Genomic DNA, 18,699 nt, shown 5'->3' on the forward strand with positions numbered 1-18,699 from the left:
AGCGGCAGCCACACGCGCCAGCGTTCACTCAACACGGAAGTCACTCAAATAGATAGCAAGCTAGATAGCAAGCTAGCTAGCTCGCGAACAGATAGCTATTAGCTAGCGAATAGATATCTATTAGGTAGCTATTGATCCATACTAGCTTACCTCACATATAGCGACGATTCGGCTTTGTCTGGTGTGTGCGATTTGGCCACAGGGGGGAGGCAGTATATTGCTGATAGTGCAAGCACAAATTTAGATATGATAGAAAGCTAGCCAGCTAGCTAATAGATAGCCAATAGCCCGCGAACTAGATAGCTACATAGCTAGCCAGATAGCTAGATAGCTAATAGATTGCTAGCCAGCTAGAAAATATAGTCTTTTTAGCTAGCTTTTGTAGTGCTAGCTACCTAGATATCTATATCTATGTATATATTTAACATTTTATTTAATTACAGTAACGAAATGGCCTTTTTTTTTTATAAAAGGCAAATTTGAGCAACAGGAGTGCGGTTTTGCTGAAATAGAATACAATAAATAAAATACAGTTATAAATAGAAACCAGAGAAGAAGCTCCACAGAAAATGCCATTTTAAATAGGTGACTTTTGAGATGGGATTTGAAGGTGGGAAGAGAATGTTGGGAGGAAGTGAGTTCCAGAGTTTTATGAGCTCACGGTGGGCGTGTACGTGTGCTCGACGGCGCTCGAGAGCACACCTCACCTTAGAAAGGTACGGAAGGCTTACCGAGGTGTAAGGCAAAGGACGACAAGCAGGAAAATGCCTTCACGGTAAACCAGCGGCGACTCTTCACGTCATGTGAATTAATCTCAAGTCCAAGATTCACAAATGGGAAGCTGCGTGAGCCAATACAGCGGGTGAGAAACCAACTAAAAACCGTCTCGTATTTGCCAGTTGTAGCGCAGGAACGTCTTTGAGGTGACGTAGTTGCCTCACATTTTTTGCACATCGTCTGGCAGTGAATGAGTTAATACAGTGATACCTCAGCTCATGAACTTAATTGCTTCCCAGACAAAGCGCTTAAGGACAAAGGAGTGTATCCCAAAAAGTACTTTCCCATAGGAAACCATTAAAATGAGAATAATCCGTTCCCAGGTCCCCATAAAACATAATTTGCTACTTTTCTAAGCCTTAAAACTACACAAAATATACCTTATTTTATGTATAATAAATGTGCTATTGTATTGTAATGAAAGAAATAAACTGTACTATATAATAAAGTCGTTTTATTTACCTTTGTGATGGTCGTTGATGTAGTTGCCTCTTGATGATATCCGAGTGAAGTTGTCGTGCATTCTCGGCGATAATACCCTCAATCACACTGTCCCCTGCTCGCTGCTTTTCGTTAATCCAAATCAACAGAAGTTTTTCAACCTCTTCTATTGCCTGGGATAGTTGCTTAGACAACACAGAAACACCCTTAGCCACACGTAGCAATGGTCGACTTAGCATACTGGTACTTTTTGCCCCCCCCCCCAACAGCTTTGCTTAGCAAGCCTAGGAAAAATGAACAACAAAGTGAAAGGTTTTCGTGCCATCTCAACAAGTCAGGTCCTGACCCTGAAACGTGTAGCAGCCGTAAAGGTATTTCTTATGTCAAGGTCCCTCCAGCTGTCTATTTGATCTTCCCTTTGCACTCGATTCGGGCCACGTCGTCTTACTGTAAAGGGAGCTTTGTGGTTCGAATATCATTTAAAGGACAACCGCCACCATTTTTTTTGTTTCCTAACTGACATCAGAAAAAACGTTTTATAGCATCTAAAATAGCCAAAACACGCACGCTGACATTTTTAGTCAAATGCAAAACACCAATCAAAATGACTTAAAGTGTCCCAAAACTGCCACAAAACGAGCTCGGAACTGGGTGGGCCGATTCAGAAAGTCCCGCCCCCTTGTTCGTGATGTCGCGCCAGGATACTCCTTCACAAACTGCCTTGCTCCAGAATCAAAACAATGGCTTCAGAAGATGCTTTCTTGTTACTCATCCAGTTATGAATATGATTAAAATACAGTAAAGTCTCATTATATCGATATTGGTTATATCGATAGTGCTGCTTATTACGATACTATTTCTATGAACGCAAGGAGAAAATGTACATGCCGCAGGATCGGATGTATCGATAGTCCGGTTATAGCGATATTTTTTCCGACTCCCTAGAATATCAATATAACGAGACTTTACTGTAGTTATATTTGAATCATATTCAAATTATATAGAAAAGAATGTTCTACTAAATAAGCCTAAAAACTACACAGCTGAGGTTTTACTGTATTGTGTTTTTCTAATTTGCTATCCATTAGCTAGCTACCTAGCTAGCTATTAGCTGTCGACCTGACTGGCTGTAAGCCGTCTGGCTGGCTAGCTGTTGGCTATCTGAGCTATTTATTTGCTATTCATTAGCTAGCTATTAGCTGACTGGCTGTAAGCTGTCTAGCTGATTCGCTGTTGGCTATCTGGCTATCTATTAGCTATTTATTTGCTATCCATTAGCTAGCTAGCTAGCTATTAGCTGTCTAGCTGACTGGCTGTAAGCTGTCTAGCTGGCGAACCATTGGCTATCTGGCTATCTATTAGCTATTTAGTCTTCCATCTCTTGAGTTATTTACGAGGTAAATAACGTTCTTGTCCTTTGGCGTTGAAACAATTTGCACTGCGGAGACTTTTGTTATTGATTGACTTCTGGTCTCCGCTAACGGGGCCGTACCATTTGAATCGAGGGCAAAAACAATGAGGGGGGTGGGGGGGGGGGGGGTTCGTGTTTCGTTAGCATGGTGTGAGCTGTCAGGGTTTTTTTTTTCAATTAGTCATGAAGATCGACTAATGGAAACATCCCCCCCCCCCAAAAAAAAAGAAAATGAGTCATCTGATTTGGGATCATTTGGACCTGTCAACCCCGTCTCGACAGTGACTAACTACCCCCCCCCCTTACTCTTACGACTTGGTTCTGACTGCATTTTTTTTAATTGAGTTAATCATTCATCCATTCACATGATCAAGAATTACGGATTATAAACTGATAAGGATTCTCCGAAATGCAAAAAATGCGACGACTAGAATCTTGAGAACAGATTTCGGTCAGCACAAAGGCCAAAAAAGTTGGTGGATAATGACTTTAAACATTTTCTTTTTTTAATCCTACATCGTCGAGTAGAGTCGTTAGCATTAGTTGCTAACCAACCTGTGAACCACCCTGGTAACAGAACGCCAAATCGATAGTAGATCTAATCGCGCCGTCACACCGTTCAAATAAAGACCCTGAAAGTCACATTTGAAGGGAGTCGAGTCGTTAGCATTGGTTGCTAACCTGATGGAACAACCCTGGTGACACAACTCCAAATCGATAGCGGATCTAATCGCCCCGTCACACCCTCGGCTAATCGTCTCTCATACTTTTTCCCTTTTTCTTCCACAGCAAGTTACCAGTCAGTGCTAACTATGAGACGGCTAGCGAGTTACCCACCGTCACCCCGCTTCCCGCCAGAGTTAATCTGAGCCTGGTGTTTGGGGACGGCGTGGAGACCTGCGCCAACCAGGCGGCGGTGGCGGCGGCGAACATCGAACGTAGCGCCAGCCTCGGGGAGCCGGAGGATGACGGGAACCAGTCTCATCGCTCGCACTCGCCCGCCTCCAGCCACTGCAGTGCCACCTACAGTAACCTTGGTAAAAAAAAATAATATACAGTGATACCTCGGCTTACAAACGCTTTAGCTAACCAACCTTTAGCCTTACGAAGATTACATTCGCCAGCGTTCACTCAACCCGGAATAACTCAAATAGATAGGTTAGCTAGCTAGCTAATAGATAGCTAGCTAGATAGCTGAATAATTCAAATAGATAGAAAGTTAGCTAGGTAATAGAACAGTAATAGATAGCTAGCCAGCCAGATAGCTAATAGATAGCAAATAGATAGCTAGTTCGGTAAATAATAATAATAATAATAATAATAAAAAAAATAATAATAATAATACATTTGATTTCTAAGCACTTTTCAAAACTCTCAAGGGCACTTTACAGTCACAAGATCAGTTTTGCTGTGGGTGAGCAGCGGCAGCCACATGCACCAGCGTTCACTCAACCCGGAAGTAACTGAAATAGATAGAAAGCTAGCTAGCTAATAGATAGCCAGCCAGATAGATAGCTATACAACCAATAGATAGCCAGCTAGAGAGCTAGCCAGCAAATAGATAGCTAGCCAGCTAGATACATCAAAATCAACCGTGAGCAATCTCCTGTTATCCACGCTTGATTCCTTTTCACCGATCGCACTCACAAAATCCCTCTCTCGCTTGTTAATCGCGGAGCAACAGCAGTGGGAGGCACATACTGCTTTCCCCAGCCGCCTCGTTCCGTCTTTAGTGGAAGCTAACTGACTTCAGAGCTCGTTCGTCTCTGGGATGGAAGTACGGAAAAATGCATGGCCGCGCATTCGTTTTCCTTGAGGAACTGAGGTAGGCTAATCGCTTGAATTTAACGCACTCACTGCTTTATTGTTATTTTTATTTTTCATTGTCCAGCCAGTCTCTTGGCATAATAAAAAATAGTATTAATCCGTCCGTGTAAGCTCTCAGTCGTACAGGAGTGGTCCATCGATGAGAAGGTTTCTTCAGATGTCATCTGTACTTTTTTGAAGGTGTCGGACGTGTCGCTTCTTATCCAAGTGGCTTCGTCAGCGAACTAAAAATGTTTGCTGGTAGCTTCGGCCCTATATATATATCCCTATTGTCCAGATGTGGCGGTGCCACACTCTGCTATGATTGGTCCCCGCTCTCAGGTTGGGGGGAGCAGAGGACTATTCCCTGCGGCTACACTGATTACTTCTATTGTAACCCTGGCACTGGAGTGGACACATTTTTGCACATCGTCTGGCAGTGAATGAGTTAATATGACTAAGGAAGTCAGACGTGATCATCTAGCATTTAGCCTGACAAGACGTTAGCGTGCGGCGGCATGTGAGGGAACTGGACGCCAAGTCTTCGACTCAAGCTGCACTCTTGCTATGCAAGCGCGGATTAAAGAGGCGGCACGTGGTGGCTTCAAGTCCAAGTGACCTTATTTCTATGAGAGGCTGGATTTGAGCGCCAGGCAGGCAGATGGCACCAAACAATCGTCTGGAAAGGTGGAAAAATGCGTCAAAATCTTTCATCCTACCCGCAGGTCTTATTGAAGTGGCTGCCAAGCGATGTTTGCCTTTGAGTCTTTAAAAAGGCCAACAAGCCATCTCGTCACGTGTAGGCTCAACGTCTTAGCAAAGTAACGCAAGGCTTAAAGGACAACCGACACCATTTTTTTTGTTTCCTGACTGACATCAGAAAAACGTTTTATAGCATCTAAAATAGCCAAAACACGCAGGCTGATATTTTTACTCAATTGCAAAACATTGAGAAAAAAATGACTTAAAGGACAACCGACGTCTCCGGACAACTTGTGTCCATAATTTGTAAAATGGCTTCAAATGACTTGTACTGAGCGTGTTTGACAAAGATTCCACCGCATATAGCTATATTTTACCTTTTAAGAGTCTCGCTGAATATGCCGGAAGTCTTGTTTTTGAGTTGGTGACGAGTCCGTACGTGACGTCACTGAAGGAACGCCCCTGACCGAAAAAAGGACACATTATATATAGCAGTCCTTCCATCACGTCTGGTCTGAAAACGTCATGTTGTACCAAAAACAGCCAGAAGAGGGCGACCAAGCTCCATATGAGGAATTTATCAGCCTGTGGAAACGGGCTGATTAATTCCTCACAGGAGCTCGGTGGCCATTTTATGACTTTTTTTGGTGATCCATTTCCCACCCCCTCAAAATGGCACGGAATAAATTCTTTAATCGATTGCAAACATGTATGCTTTCCTCTTCACAACTATTTGAATCATATTCATAACTGGATGTGTAACAAGAAAGCATATTCTCCGAATCTGAAGCCATTGTTTTGATTCTCCAGCAATGCAAGACGTCTTGGCATGATGTCACGAACTGGGGGCGGGAAATGCCGAATTCGCAGCTCAATTTTTTGCAGATTTTGGACACTTTAAGTCATTTTTATTGGTGTTTTGCATTTGAATAAAAACAAGACTTCCTGAATATTCAGTCTTAAAAGGTAAAATATAGCTTTAACATGCGCAGGAATCTTTGTAAAATACGCTCGGTAGAAGTCATTTGAAGTGATTTTACAAATTATGGACACAACTTGTTCGGGGGCATCGGTTGTCCTTTAAATGAAGTTACAACTCTGATTGCCCCCCACAGGTCAATCCCGAGCCAACATGATCCCTCTGAAACAGCCGCGCAGCATCAAGGCGTCCAACGACACCCTGGCCTCCATCGATCTTGAAGGCCTCGGCGACCATCCGGCATCCCAGTCCTCTCCGCCGCCCTTGCCCAAAAAGGCCGTCCCGCGTTCCATCACGGAGCCCAGCCTGGTAGGGGTCGGCAGGGAACCCCTCCAGGGTACCTGCCGACCCAGGGCGGAAGCTAAACCCGGCGGGACTAACCTGAGCGTGGCTAACCCGCTTTACGACCTGGACACCACCTGGGAGACGGCGAGTCAGGGTTCCTCCGTCAGTACCCACGATCAAGAAAGCGGCGACTCCCTGGAGCGCCCGTCGGCACCCATCGGTAAATCCCGCCCGGCGATTAGCGTCTCTTCACTTATGTCACAAGCTAGCGGCGCCGCCGGGGGTTCCAGGGAAAGGAAAGTCTACCCGAGCACCGAATCGCTCACTAGCAAGAATCGCAAGTCCGGACACTCCGCCGCCGCTTCTTCCAAACACGCCAGACCCGCCCTTTACCGGGGTCTGGACAGCTGGGACGAGGTGGTGGGCAGGATCCGCGGGCTTCACACGGACACCCTGCGGAAGCTGACGTCCAAGTGCGAGGACCGTTTCATGGCTGGTCAAAAAGATCACTTGAGATTCGAAACGGAGAGCTGGTCCGACTTCAGGTTGACCGCCGGTAAACCTTGCTGCGAAGCCGGAGATGCCGTCTACTACACGGCTTCTTACGCCAAGGACCCGCTGGTCAACTACGCCATTAAGGTGGGATATGGCAGTGTCTGAAACGTTCACAACACCAAGAGTCTCTTGACTCCCTTTGCGGCGAATGTGAACCATCTTTTGTTTGTTTTCCGCAGATCTGCCGAAGCAAAGTGAAGGAGAGTCAGCAGCAGTTCTTCCATAGCCTGGCGGTGAGGCAGAGCTTGGCAGTGCACTTCAACATCCAGCAGGACTGTGGCCACTTCCTGGCTGACGTGCCCGGTAGCATGCTACCCTGGGAGGAGGATTTAGGAGAAGAAGTAGAACAGGAGAAGGACGGTGGAGATGGGCTGAAAGGAAGTCAAGGGAAATCAGAGTCCAGGTCAACCCAGTCCCAACGTCCAAACGGGGAGTCGGAAGAGACTCCGGTGGGCTTGGACGAGAGCGCCGCCGGTCGCTTGAGGAGCCGAGTGGTGGTCATCACGCGGGAGGTTCCTTTCCAGACGGTAGCCGACTTTGTCCGCCAGGGGGCGTCTCGACACGTCCAAAACCCGGAGCTGTACGAGCGCCAGGTGTGCCTCCTCCTGCTCCAGATGTGCTCAGGCCTAGAACACATGAAACCGTACCACGTCACGCACTGCGACCTACGTCTGGAGAACCTGCTGCTGGTTCACTGTCGACCCAGAACCGCAGACCCCGTCGACAACGGCGCCGCCGCCGCCGCTAACTACACCTGCCCCGCCCGCCTCATAATCAGCAACTTCTCCCAAGCCAAGCGGAAGAGCGCCCTGATGACCGCCGACCCCGGGGCGATGCGGGACCACTCTCGACTAGCGCCGGAAATCATCACCGCCACGCAATTCCGCAAGTGCGACGAGTTCCAGACGGGGATCCTCATCTACGAGATGCTACACCGGCCGAACCCCTTTGAGGAGACGCCGGACCTGAAGGAGCAAGAGTACACCTGGGCGGACCTACCCTCGATCCCCGTCCGATCGCTCTACTCGCGGGGCCTGCAGCAGCTGGCCCGTTTGCTGCTCACCGTCAACCCGTCGGAAAGGATCCGCATGTCGGAGGCTCGGGCCTGCCTGCAGTGCCTTCTCTGGGGACCCCGCGAGGACCTGTTTCAGGCTCTGGGCTGCGGCAGCGCCTCTGGCCCCGTGTCGTCGGCCACCGCCGGCCAGCGCCAGGCGACCCTCCAGAATTGGTTGGACCTGAAGCGCACGCTGATGATGATCAAGTTCGCCGAGCGCTCCATGGACTCCGCCTGCGGAGTCAGCTTGGAGGACTGGCTCTGCTGTCAGTATTTGGCCTTTGCCACCACGGAGAGCCTGAGCCGGGTGGTGCACAACCTGCGGCAGCCACAACCGCGGCCCCCGTCCCAGAACCTGAACCAGTCCGTCACCGCCGGGCGCAACCACGGGCATTTAGCGAACACCTTCCACCGAACTCAGTCGCAGCCGCTCTGAGAACCACCGCCGTGTGGTCGCTAGAGCGACCGCTCGGCCCCCTTCTGTGGTCCCTGCGCTGATGCTAATGCTAATTCTCGGTGTATACAGTTAGCATCATTAGCCGCTAACGTGTCGGCGGGTAGAAATTGGTCAGTTGAAAGTAAGGAAAGATGATTTGGACCACTGGCGAGAAAAACAGCGGCGACGTTTAGATACAAGTTGTTCGAAAAGTCTGAAAAAAAATTTTAATTTTTGATTTTTTTTTGTTTTTTTGGATTACGTCTGTGTAGGCTCTCAGTCGTACAGGAGTGATCCATCGATGAAAAGGTTTCTTCAGCCATCATCTGTACTTCTTTGAAGGTGTCGGACGAAAAGATACACAGTATATACATATATATATATATATATATCTATACAGGTAACATCCAACTTACGACCGAGTTCCGTTCTGACCAAATGGTCATAAGTCAAAATGGTCGTAAGTCGAAATCCATTCAAAATGTTGAATAGAGACCTGCCTGCTAGCGCGTTGCGGTGCCAGGCGTAGAATTAACATTTTAAAAATAGGGTCTGGAGGTCGTGATCGTAAGTGCGGGTGGTCGTAGGTCGAGCTGGTCGTAAGTCGGATGTTGCCTCGAGGTTGTTTTTCTATCATTTTGCCACATCCAATATGGCGGCCAACCAGCACCATCCACAAAATAATAATAATAATAATCCATTTCATTTCTATGCGCCTTTCAAAATTATCAAGGTCACTTTACAGGCACAATATTAGTGTTTCTGCAGGTGAGCAGCGGCAGCCACATGCGCCAGTGTTCACTCAACCCGAAAGTGACTCAAATAGATAGAAATCTAGCTAGCTAGCTAATAGATAGCCAGCTGGACAGTTAGCTAACTTGCTAGATAGCCATATAGCTAATAAATAGGCAGCATAACTTTACTTTGCTGACATATCTCTTCGGATGAGGAGCTTGAAACGTCCGATACCTTCAAAGAAAATACAGATGACAGCTGAAGAAACCTTTTCATCGATTGTTTGGATTAGTTTAAAATAGCGGACCATAGAATCATCCAATTGTGAGCCGAATCATCTTTTATGAAGAAAGATGAATTTGACAATTGAAATTTCAAATTGTCCTCTATCCTCCATTTTTTTTTTTTTTTTTACGCCAAAAACCTGCCACGAATCGGCCGTTAAAATGTAGTGACAAGAGACATTACGACACTTTTAAGTGTACGATCTTCTCCCAAATGAGCCAGCGATTAGCGATTTTTTTTTTTTTTTTTTTTTTTTTACAAAGCTAGACGCTGTAATATATATTTTGACACATTTGTCATTTACGGCCTTCAAAGTTGTTTAAAAAAAAGGGTATACAGTGATACCTCGGCTTACGAACGCTTTAGCTAACGAGCTTTTCGCCTTACCAACGTTTAATTCGCGAGAACAGAATCTTGGCATACAAACTATTTTTCGGGAAACACACATAAGTAGTGATGTGTCATTCGCAAACGAGCTCTATTCCCTGACCCCAGTCTTCGTTTGAAGCCGCGTGTGATTGGTCAGATGGGGGAGGGGACATACGCAGCAGTGAGCAGGGGGAGGGGTTACAGAAACAGAAACACACACACGGAAGGGAGACGACAGAGCTTGAAACAAAAAAAACAAAAGTGAAAAGGTGAGAAAATGGATAGAAAACACAGTGAAATTTGGACTTGTTTTAACTTTATTGATAGTTCAAAGGCAGAGTGTAGACTGCAAGGTTAAAATATCCCATAAATCAGGCTCCACAAATAAGGCTGTGAAATGTAAATTTCTCCACTGCGAGACTAATAAAGGCAAATCCAATCCAAGCCATCTGTACAATTTGAAGAGAAGATACAAGCATCTTTTGCTCTTGCAATATCACAACTTCTAAGATGTACAACCCAGAGCTCCTTGAGACAAAAGCTATCCATTCCATCAAGCCATCAACGACCATCACAAAGGTAAATAAAACCACTTTATTCTACCGTACAGTTTATTTCTTTAATTACAATACCATAGCACCTTTATTATACATGAAATATGGTATATTGTGTGTAGTTGAAAGGCGCTCATAAATTAAATGTATTATTATTATTAGTTTTAAGGTTTATTTAGTACAAAATTATGTTTGATGAGGACCCGGGAACGGATTATTCTCATTTTAATGGTTTCCTATGGGAAATTAATGTTTGTAATACACACTTTTCGCCTTACAGTCATTTTCTGGGAAGCTATTAAGTTGGTAAGCCAAGGTTATCACTGTAATAAGCCGGTCAAGCTGTTGTTTCTGCCTCCTCGCCTCAAAACGTGCAATGTTTTTTATTTTTCCTGAATTTGTAGTAGTTCTTATGATGGCTTTGTGGCACATAATACAAACAAAATCTCACTGTGGAAGAAGCAAAAGGGAACTTTTCCTGGACTGGACTGCAAACACTTTTTTTTTTTTAATACTCGCGTTTTGGTTGCCAGATTTTGGACTTTTTTTCTGGCACGCCGAATGTAAAACTTTCCCCGGGATTGACTTTTTGACTGATGAACCACTTTAATTTCGCCATACTTGTGGAACGCCAACGCCATCCTTTTTTGTTGTTGTTGTTGTTTTGGAGGGGAACCTGACTTGGGTTCTTCAATGCACACGGGTTCATTTATGGCCTTTTATTCAACTCCACTAATTTGTATATTTTATTTTATTTTTTCACACAAAAAAGCTCCACATCCAAATTGACATGGACATAATGGACAAAAAAATAGATTATTTAATTTTTTTTTCCAGGGGGGGAGGGGATAAGTTCCATCAGGTCAAACTGTTACGTTGGCTGAACTGAAAGGAGGTGGGGGAGGGGCAGCATTTGAGAAAAGCAAGTATGTAAAGGATTTGTATCCAAAAGAATGTCTGGAGAGCACTGGTGGCTTTCAATGTATGTAGAGATTTAAGCGTAAATATATTGCAGCATCTACGTCTACGTAAGCTCTCAGTCGTCGTACAGGAGTGGTCCATCAATGAGAAGGTTTCTTCAGCCGTCATCTGGACTTCTTTGAAGGTGTCGGACGTTTCGCTTCTTATCCAAGAAACTTCGTCAGCGAACTAAAAAAATATCGAAAGAAAATCGATGTTTTTTTAAGGGGAGTAAAAGAAGCTTTTTTCAGAAAACTGCAAAACCCTTCACTAAATCGCCACGGTGGGGTGAGGTTCAATTTAGATCGTTCGTACAACAGACTTCTTCGGCAACGTAGGCTTAGTTATGCTGATGACGTGATACCAGAGCAAATGGGGCAATCAGGCCAGTTGTAGACCCCATACTCAGGCAGGACAATCGAAGTAATCAGTTTAATTTAATTTAAAACAGATTCTTTTCTTACTATTACACGAGAGAAGTAATCGGTGTAGCCGCAGGGAGTAGTCCTCTTCTTCCCCCAACCTGAGAGCAGAGACCAATCATAGTAGATCCCGGCACCGCCAAGTCTGGACAGTAGGGATATATATATATATATATATATATATATATATATATATATATATATATATATATATATATATATATATATATATATATATATATATATAGGGCCGAAACTACCAGTAAGACTTATAGTTTGCTGACGAAGCTTCTTGGATAAGAAGCGAAACGTCTGACACCTTCAAATTTGTACAAATGACGGCTGAAGATACCTTGGCAGCATCTATTTTATCCCACAATCTGTTTTTTTTGTTTGTTTTTAAACACCACAACCAACATAACAAAATAAAAGCAGTCCATTTACAAAGTGAACATCTTCCTGTTAAAATATCTTTTCTTTCGATCTCTAGATTATGCTTATTATAGCAAAATAACGTTTTGTATCATTCATTGAGTTTTATTATTTAATGAGGACAGAAAGGTCAGATTTTGCTTGGACTAAAGTTTTGTCGCATACAAAAATAATGTAGAAATTAGACATATATTTCATTTTGAAGACACAACGATGCAACAATAACATCAGAACATAAAGTCATGATGCCTTAGAAAAAGAAATTAATATGGTGGATGGCATTCCCGTGAGCTTGGAGGACTGCATCCACAGCGGACTAGTTTTCGTCACCGTCCTTTTTTTGAGTGCAGACGTGGTTTGTTATCAAGGATACTTTTGCCATTATGGGACTGAAAAAGAACCCACCACAGGCTACATGTCGGATGTCCTTTAAATGTTCCTCTGTATCAGTGTGAGTTTTTCTTTGTGTGCCCTGTGATTGGCACACAAGGATGACATCATCAAAACTTAGTCGTCGTGCCACTTTTTTCATTTCAATTCTTCTGATCGCAGCTCGACACTCAAGTGCATTCTCAAACCATCTCAGAAATGTTCTTGGAAAACACTGACATCTAGTGGTCAACTATAGATTTTCACCATAACGCGCAAGACGGTATACTTTTTTCACCGTTTGCTATTATGATTATGAACAAAGACTGAACGGTCCAAAAAAAAATGGACAACGGTTGTTTAATTTCCGTCTTAAATTTGCATTTTAACCAATGAGACGACGCTTAGTTCAACAGACCGTCGACACTCACACGGGTGAACGGTCAATTTAGCATTAAAATTGTACGTTTGAATAATAATAGTAATAATTTAAAAGCCTTTCAAAGCTCTCAAGGACACTTTATAGTCACATACAAGCATAGGTACGGCGCGGTGAAATATTTCCACCAATCAAGGAACCTCTATCGATGTGAAATTGTCGCGAAAACGCTGAGGCTTATTTTGTTTTAAATTATTTCAAAAAAGAATTACATTGATTTGTAGGAATATGCGAGAAGTTGTTGTTTGTATTTTTTATTGTATGTTATTTATGTATTTATTTATGCTGGTTTAAACTCCCCAGCCTTCTGCTTCTTTAAATATGGCGTTCAAAACGTCATGAGGTGGAGACCTTCGAGAATTCTGCGGCTTTGAGGCGTGCAGTAAAGCATCTGATTTTTTTTTAGACAATGTTGTCTTCAGTAGATTTTGTCCTTCGCGATACGCCGAGAAAATATCTTAGAATTATAATATGTTTCGGAAATAATACTTTCGAAACGTGTACAAAGCAGGAAGTTGGCAAAACTCACGGGGGACAAACCAGTCTCCCTTTCGGCAGGGAAACGTGGGTATGTAAAACGCGTTCCTTTTGTCATTTCAAAGCCCAAAGAAAAAGAAGAAGAATAAATATACGTTCCCGAAACTGTCGGGTTCCTGTCTAGTAAATTAAGTTTTTGCAATACAGATTGGTTGATGCAATGTCGAGATGTTGTATGTTTGTTGTAAAGGAAATTTTGTTGGTTAGTTAATTAATTCAAATACCGTCTAATAAATGGACTGTAAAGTCCATATTTTCAATTGATTTAATGGCAGCCATTGATGGGGTTTGCTGTGACGTCATTAGCACTTCCGGGTGGCAAAAGCCTGCGCTTTCTCGATGGCAGTGACAAGTAAACAAACACTTTTCATGTCTTTTGACGAAGTGATTGATAAACCAGCCTTGGTGGCTTTAATGAGCCATTTAAAATTCTTCTCCGCCACTGTTGTTTTTATTCGTTCGGTGTCAGTCGGAAGATTTTAACCAAAGTTCAATGCTTCAAAGTCACAACACAGATCAATTACATCATTTAAACAGGTACGTTTTTATTCAAGATTTGTGAAAGCATATTTCCGCAAGTAAATTAATTATTATTTACAAATATGTATGATACAGGATGATGAATAGAGGGGTATACAGTACATGTATTTGTATAGTGTGTACAGTGTACTGTGGTGGTGGATGGGGAGGCAAGCACATGCTAATTACAGACCCTCAAAACTAGAACATGACGTGTCAGTTTGATGTTACATTGTAAAAATGGCATTTAAAAATTCCACCTGAATACATCGGAGAAAACAAACATTTCAAAATGATGAAACGTATTGTAAAAGTTGAATACAGTACAACCGAACTGGCCTGCCACGTTGTTTGTAATTTGACTTTGAATCGTTAATTCCGAAACATACCACTAGAGGGAGACAATATAACACAATATTAATAATAATAATAATAATTATTATTATACATTCAATTTATAAGCGCCTTTCAAAACTCTAAAGGACACTTTACAGTCACAGAATATGAAGAAAACTGTTTTTCTGCTGGTGAGCAGCGGCAACCAGACGCGGCAGCATTCACTCATAATAATAATAATAATAAGAAGAAGAAGAATGTAATAGTAATAATGTAACAGTAATAATGTAATAGTAATAGCGTAATAGTAATTGTTAAATAGTAATAGTGTAATAGTAATAGTAATAGTGTAATAATAATAGTGTAATAGTAATCGTACTTGTAATAATAATTGTAATCGTAATAATAATTGTAATAATTGTACAAATAATTGTAATAATAATTATAATTGTAATGGTAATTGTAATTATAATTGTATAATTACAATTATAATTACAATTATAATTACAATTACAACTATAATTACAATTATAATTACAATTATTACAATTGGATTTGGATTGGATTTGCCTTTATTAGTCTGGCAATGGAGAAATTTACATTTCACAGCAGCGAAGTGATGAAATTATGGCAATTATTATTATTATTATAGTAATAATGATAATAATAAAACATTTCTAAGCACCTTTCAAAACTCGAGGATACTTGACAGTCACTGGACAATGAGTATCATTTCGCTACATTGATGCATCCGTTTTAATTTTCTATGTATTTCATTTCGTCAAGTCAAAGTCAGCTTTATTGTCAAATATCCTAATATGTCTGACATACATATGACAGTTGCAAATTTCCCCATTGTGGGACGAATAAAGGTTTTCTGATTCTGATTCTGATTCATACAGCACAGATGAAATTACTGTCCTCTTGGACCCATCGTGCAAGGTCAAATGTCAAAAGTAAAATGCTATTCCCAAAACTTCATCACATTCCATGACTCCTTTTCAGGAATAAGGAGTTTTGCCACCCCGGATCAGTTTTCATCAAATTAAGTCGCTGCGCTAACTGCCGCTGTGGTGAAGATGAAGAAATTATTTGGCAACTTCTCCAACAAAATACGAGCGCCGAGTATTGCACCAGACACCGCTGGACCAACAACCACTACTGGCTACAAGGTGAAGAAATGGAAGATGGACAAATTGCACAAGGCTGCCTGGATGGGTGATATGAGCAAACTGCGATTGCAGGCCATGTGTAATAACGATGTGAATAAGGTTGACAAGCACAATAGGTAAGTGAGTGCCAAAAACGACGCCACTGGTAGAGAAAAACGAGGTAAAAAAAAATAAATGCATGCTTGGCCGAAACATTCTCTGTCGTTAACAGAACTGCACTTCACCTGGCGTGCGCCAACGGACATGCTCGGGTGGTGGATTTCCTTCTCAGTAAACAAGCCAAGATCAATCTATTCGACAGCCAAAAGAGGACGGCCTTGATGAAAGTAAGACAAGACATATTGTGATACCTCGGCTTATGAGCTAACGAACTTTTCGCTTTACGAACGTTAAATTCGCAAGAATATAATCTTGGCATATCAACTATTTTTTGGGAAACGCACGGAGCGCCACATTGAGTGATGTGTCTTTCGCGAACGAGCCGGTTCTTGGAGCTCTTGAAATGGCAGCTGGCTTTTTTTTTCCCCTCTATTCCCCGCCCCCAGTCTTTGGTTAAAGCCACACGTGATTGGTCAAGATCCGTGATAAAGGAGGGTGGGGATACACTCAGCAGTAAGCAGGGGGGAGGGGTTACAGAAACAGAAACACACACTCACACGAAAGGGAGATGACAGAGCTTGAAACAAAAAAACAAAAGTGAAAAAAACAACAGTGAAATGGTGAGTAATTGGATTGAAAACACAGTGAAATTTGGACTCGTTTCAACTTTATTGATAGTTCAAAGGCAGAGTGTAGCCTGTAAGGTTAAAATATCCCATCAATCAGGCTCCACAAAAAACCTGCACAAGCCATCTGTACAATTTGATGAGAACATTCAAGCAAGGGAACCAGCTATTAATGACGTTTCTAGTGTGTCTGCCTCCATCTGTCGCTGTTGCAATATCATAACTTCTGATCCTAAAAAAAATAATAATTTTATTGTAAGCGCCTTTCAAAGCTCTTAAGGACACTTTACAGTCACAGACAAGCATAGATACTATCATAAATAAAATACAATTACAAATAGAATACAATAAAATATAATTATAAATAGAAACAAGAAATAGAGCTACACAGGAAATGTGTAGCTTTTTTTTGTAATTGCAATTACAATTTAAATGGCTGGGTTTCTAAGATGTACAACCCAGAGCTCCTTGAGACACTTAATGCGAAAAGCTATCCATTCCATCAAGCCATCAACGACCATCACAAATGTAAATAAAACCACTTCATTATATAGTACAGTTTATTTCTTTAGTTACAATACCATAGAACATTTATTATACATAAAATAAGGTATATTGTGTGTAGTTGAAAGATGCTTATAAATGAAATGTATTATTATTATTAGTTTTAAGGCGTATTTAGTTGAAAATGATGTTTTATGGGGACCTGGGAACGGATTATTCTCATTTTAATTGTTTCCTATAGATAATTAGTGTTTGGAATACACACTTTTCACCTTACACACACTTTCTGGGAACCAATTAAGTTCGTAAGCCAAGGTATCACTGTATTTATTGCCGATGCATTTTAATTGCCACCAGCCATTTTGCGATCATGCTTTTCAACAGTAGCCAAAATGGAACTGTATAGTGCCACTTAGCAGTTTTTTTTGACAACGATACTAGTGCAGCGTGTTCTACCGGAAACAAATTCCTTGTGTGTTCTACATACTTGGCAATAAAGATGATTCTGATTCTGATTCTGATTGTGATTCTGATTCTGATTCTGATTCAGGCGGTGCAATGCCAGAATGATCTGTGCGTGGAAATTTTGCTGGCGAACAAAGCCAATCCCGACCTCGCGGACGCAGATGGAAACACGGCTTTACATTTGGCCGCCAAAATCCCCTCGCTCACCTGCGTGGTCATGCTGGTGAAGAAGGACGCCGACTTGAACGTGAAAAATCTGGTGATTCTCCAAACACGCGTAACATGAAAATCCAGCATACTTTGCGCTATTCGTAAGTTTGCTGTCATTTTGAAGAAAGGCCTTTCACCCTTGACGATGGCAGTCCGAGGAAACCACATTGCAGTGACCGAGTTTCTCTTAAGGAAAGGCGCTGATGTGAATATTTTAGATAAACATCAAAGGTTGGAGACAAACGATGACACACAAGTCAAGAAAATCATAAAACGCTTACTTTTTGTTTGTGCGCCGCTCCCCGACCTTTATAGGTCACCGTTAATGATCGCTTCAGCCAATGGACAAATGGATATGGTCCAAATGCTTTTATTGTTTAAAGCCGATTGTACGCTAAAGGATGATAAAGGATTATCGGCGCAGGACTACGCCGTGGCCAATGGCCATCGACCGTGAGTGATTTTTGTTCAATTTCTAACAATTTAAAGGACAAGCGACGTCTCCGGACATGTTGTGTCCATCATTTGTAAAATGGCTTCAAATGACTTCGACTGAGCGTATGTTACAAAGATTTCACCGCATATAGCTATATTTTACCTTTTAAGACTCGCGCTGAATATTCCGGAAGTCTTGTTTTTGAGTTGGTGACGAGTCTGTACGTGACGTCACTGAAGGAACCCCCCTGACCGAAAAAAAAGGACTCATTGTAGCAGTCCTTCCATCACGTCAATGCATTTTGTTGTACTTGTTTGGTCTGAAAACTTCGTGTTGCACCAAAAAGAGGCAGAAGAGGGCGACAAAGCTCCATGTATGGAATTTATTGATAAAACGTTTTTCTGATGTCAGTTAGGAAACAAAAAATGGTGTTGCCATTCTGCCTCTGCCATTGTTTTGATTCTGGAACAGGGCAGTGTGTGTGACCAATAGTGACGTCACGAACAAGGGGGCGGGACTTTCTGAATCTGCCCAGTTCCGAGCTCGTTTTGTAACAGTTTTGGGACACTTTGAAGGACAACCAACGTCACTTTTTGGTTTTTTAACTGACATCAGAAAAACGTTTTATAGCATCTAAAATACCCAAAACATGCAGTATGATATTTTTAGTCAAATGCAAAACACCAATAAAAATGACTTAAAAGTGTCCAAAATCTGCAAAAAAAAATCAGAAAGTCCCGCCCCCAGTTTGTGACGTCACGCCAAGACGTCTTGCCTTTCTCGA

The 18,699-nt window shown here is 42.4% G+C and overlaps 2 protein-coding genes across 7 annotated transcripts in view; both read left to right on the top strand.

The window, feature by feature from the left end:
* The window catches only part of peak1 (pseudopodium-enriched atypical kinase 1), a 33,760-nt gene extending 21,782 nt beyond the window's left edge, over positions 1-11,978 (top strand). For all 3 annotated transcript variants that reach the window (XM_088995817.1, XM_088995819.1, XM_088995818.1), the window contains 3 exons: positions 3,419-3,666; positions 6,253-7,040; positions 7,136-11,978. In XM_088995817.1, the coding sequence (XP_088851943.1) occupies positions 3,419-3,666; positions 6,253-7,040; positions 7,136-8,446 (2,347 nt within the window). In that variant the 3' untranslated portion in view covers positions 8,447-11,978. The remainder of the gene's footprint in view (positions 1-3,418; positions 3,667-6,252; positions 7,041-7,135) is intronic.
* A 644-nt stretch (positions 11,979-12,622) lies between these two features.
* The window catches only part of LOC148897402 (uncharacterized), a 28,267-nt gene continuing 22,190 nt past the window's right edge, over positions 12,623-18,699 (top strand). For 2 of the 4 annotated variants that reach the window (XM_088995820.1, XM_088995823.1), the window contains exons 1-6: positions 12,623-13,579; positions 15,409-15,691; positions 15,787-15,901; positions 17,355-17,528; positions 17,604-17,710; positions 17,795-17,932. In XM_088995820.1, the coding sequence (XP_088851946.1) occupies positions 15,483-15,691; positions 15,787-15,901; positions 17,355-17,528; positions 17,604-17,710; positions 17,795-17,932 (743 nt within the window). In that variant the 5' untranslated portion in view covers positions 12,623-13,579; positions 15,409-15,482. Of the gene's footprint in view, positions 13,580-13,841; positions 14,086-15,408; positions 15,692-15,786; positions 15,902-17,354; positions 17,529-17,603; positions 17,711-17,794; positions 17,933-18,699 lie in introns of those variants that run through there. The other 2 variants (XM_088995821.1, XM_088995822.1) reach the window with 2 other exon arrangements.

This window comes from Hippocampus bargibanti, linkage group LG05 (assembly GCF_051943395.1).
Source record: "Hippocampus bargibanti isolate YZ-2025 linkage group LG05, ASM5194339v1, whole genome shotgun sequence".
NCBI classification, from domain to species: domain Eukaryota; kingdom Metazoa; phylum Chordata; class Actinopteri; order Syngnathiformes; family Syngnathidae; genus Hippocampus; species Hippocampus bargibanti.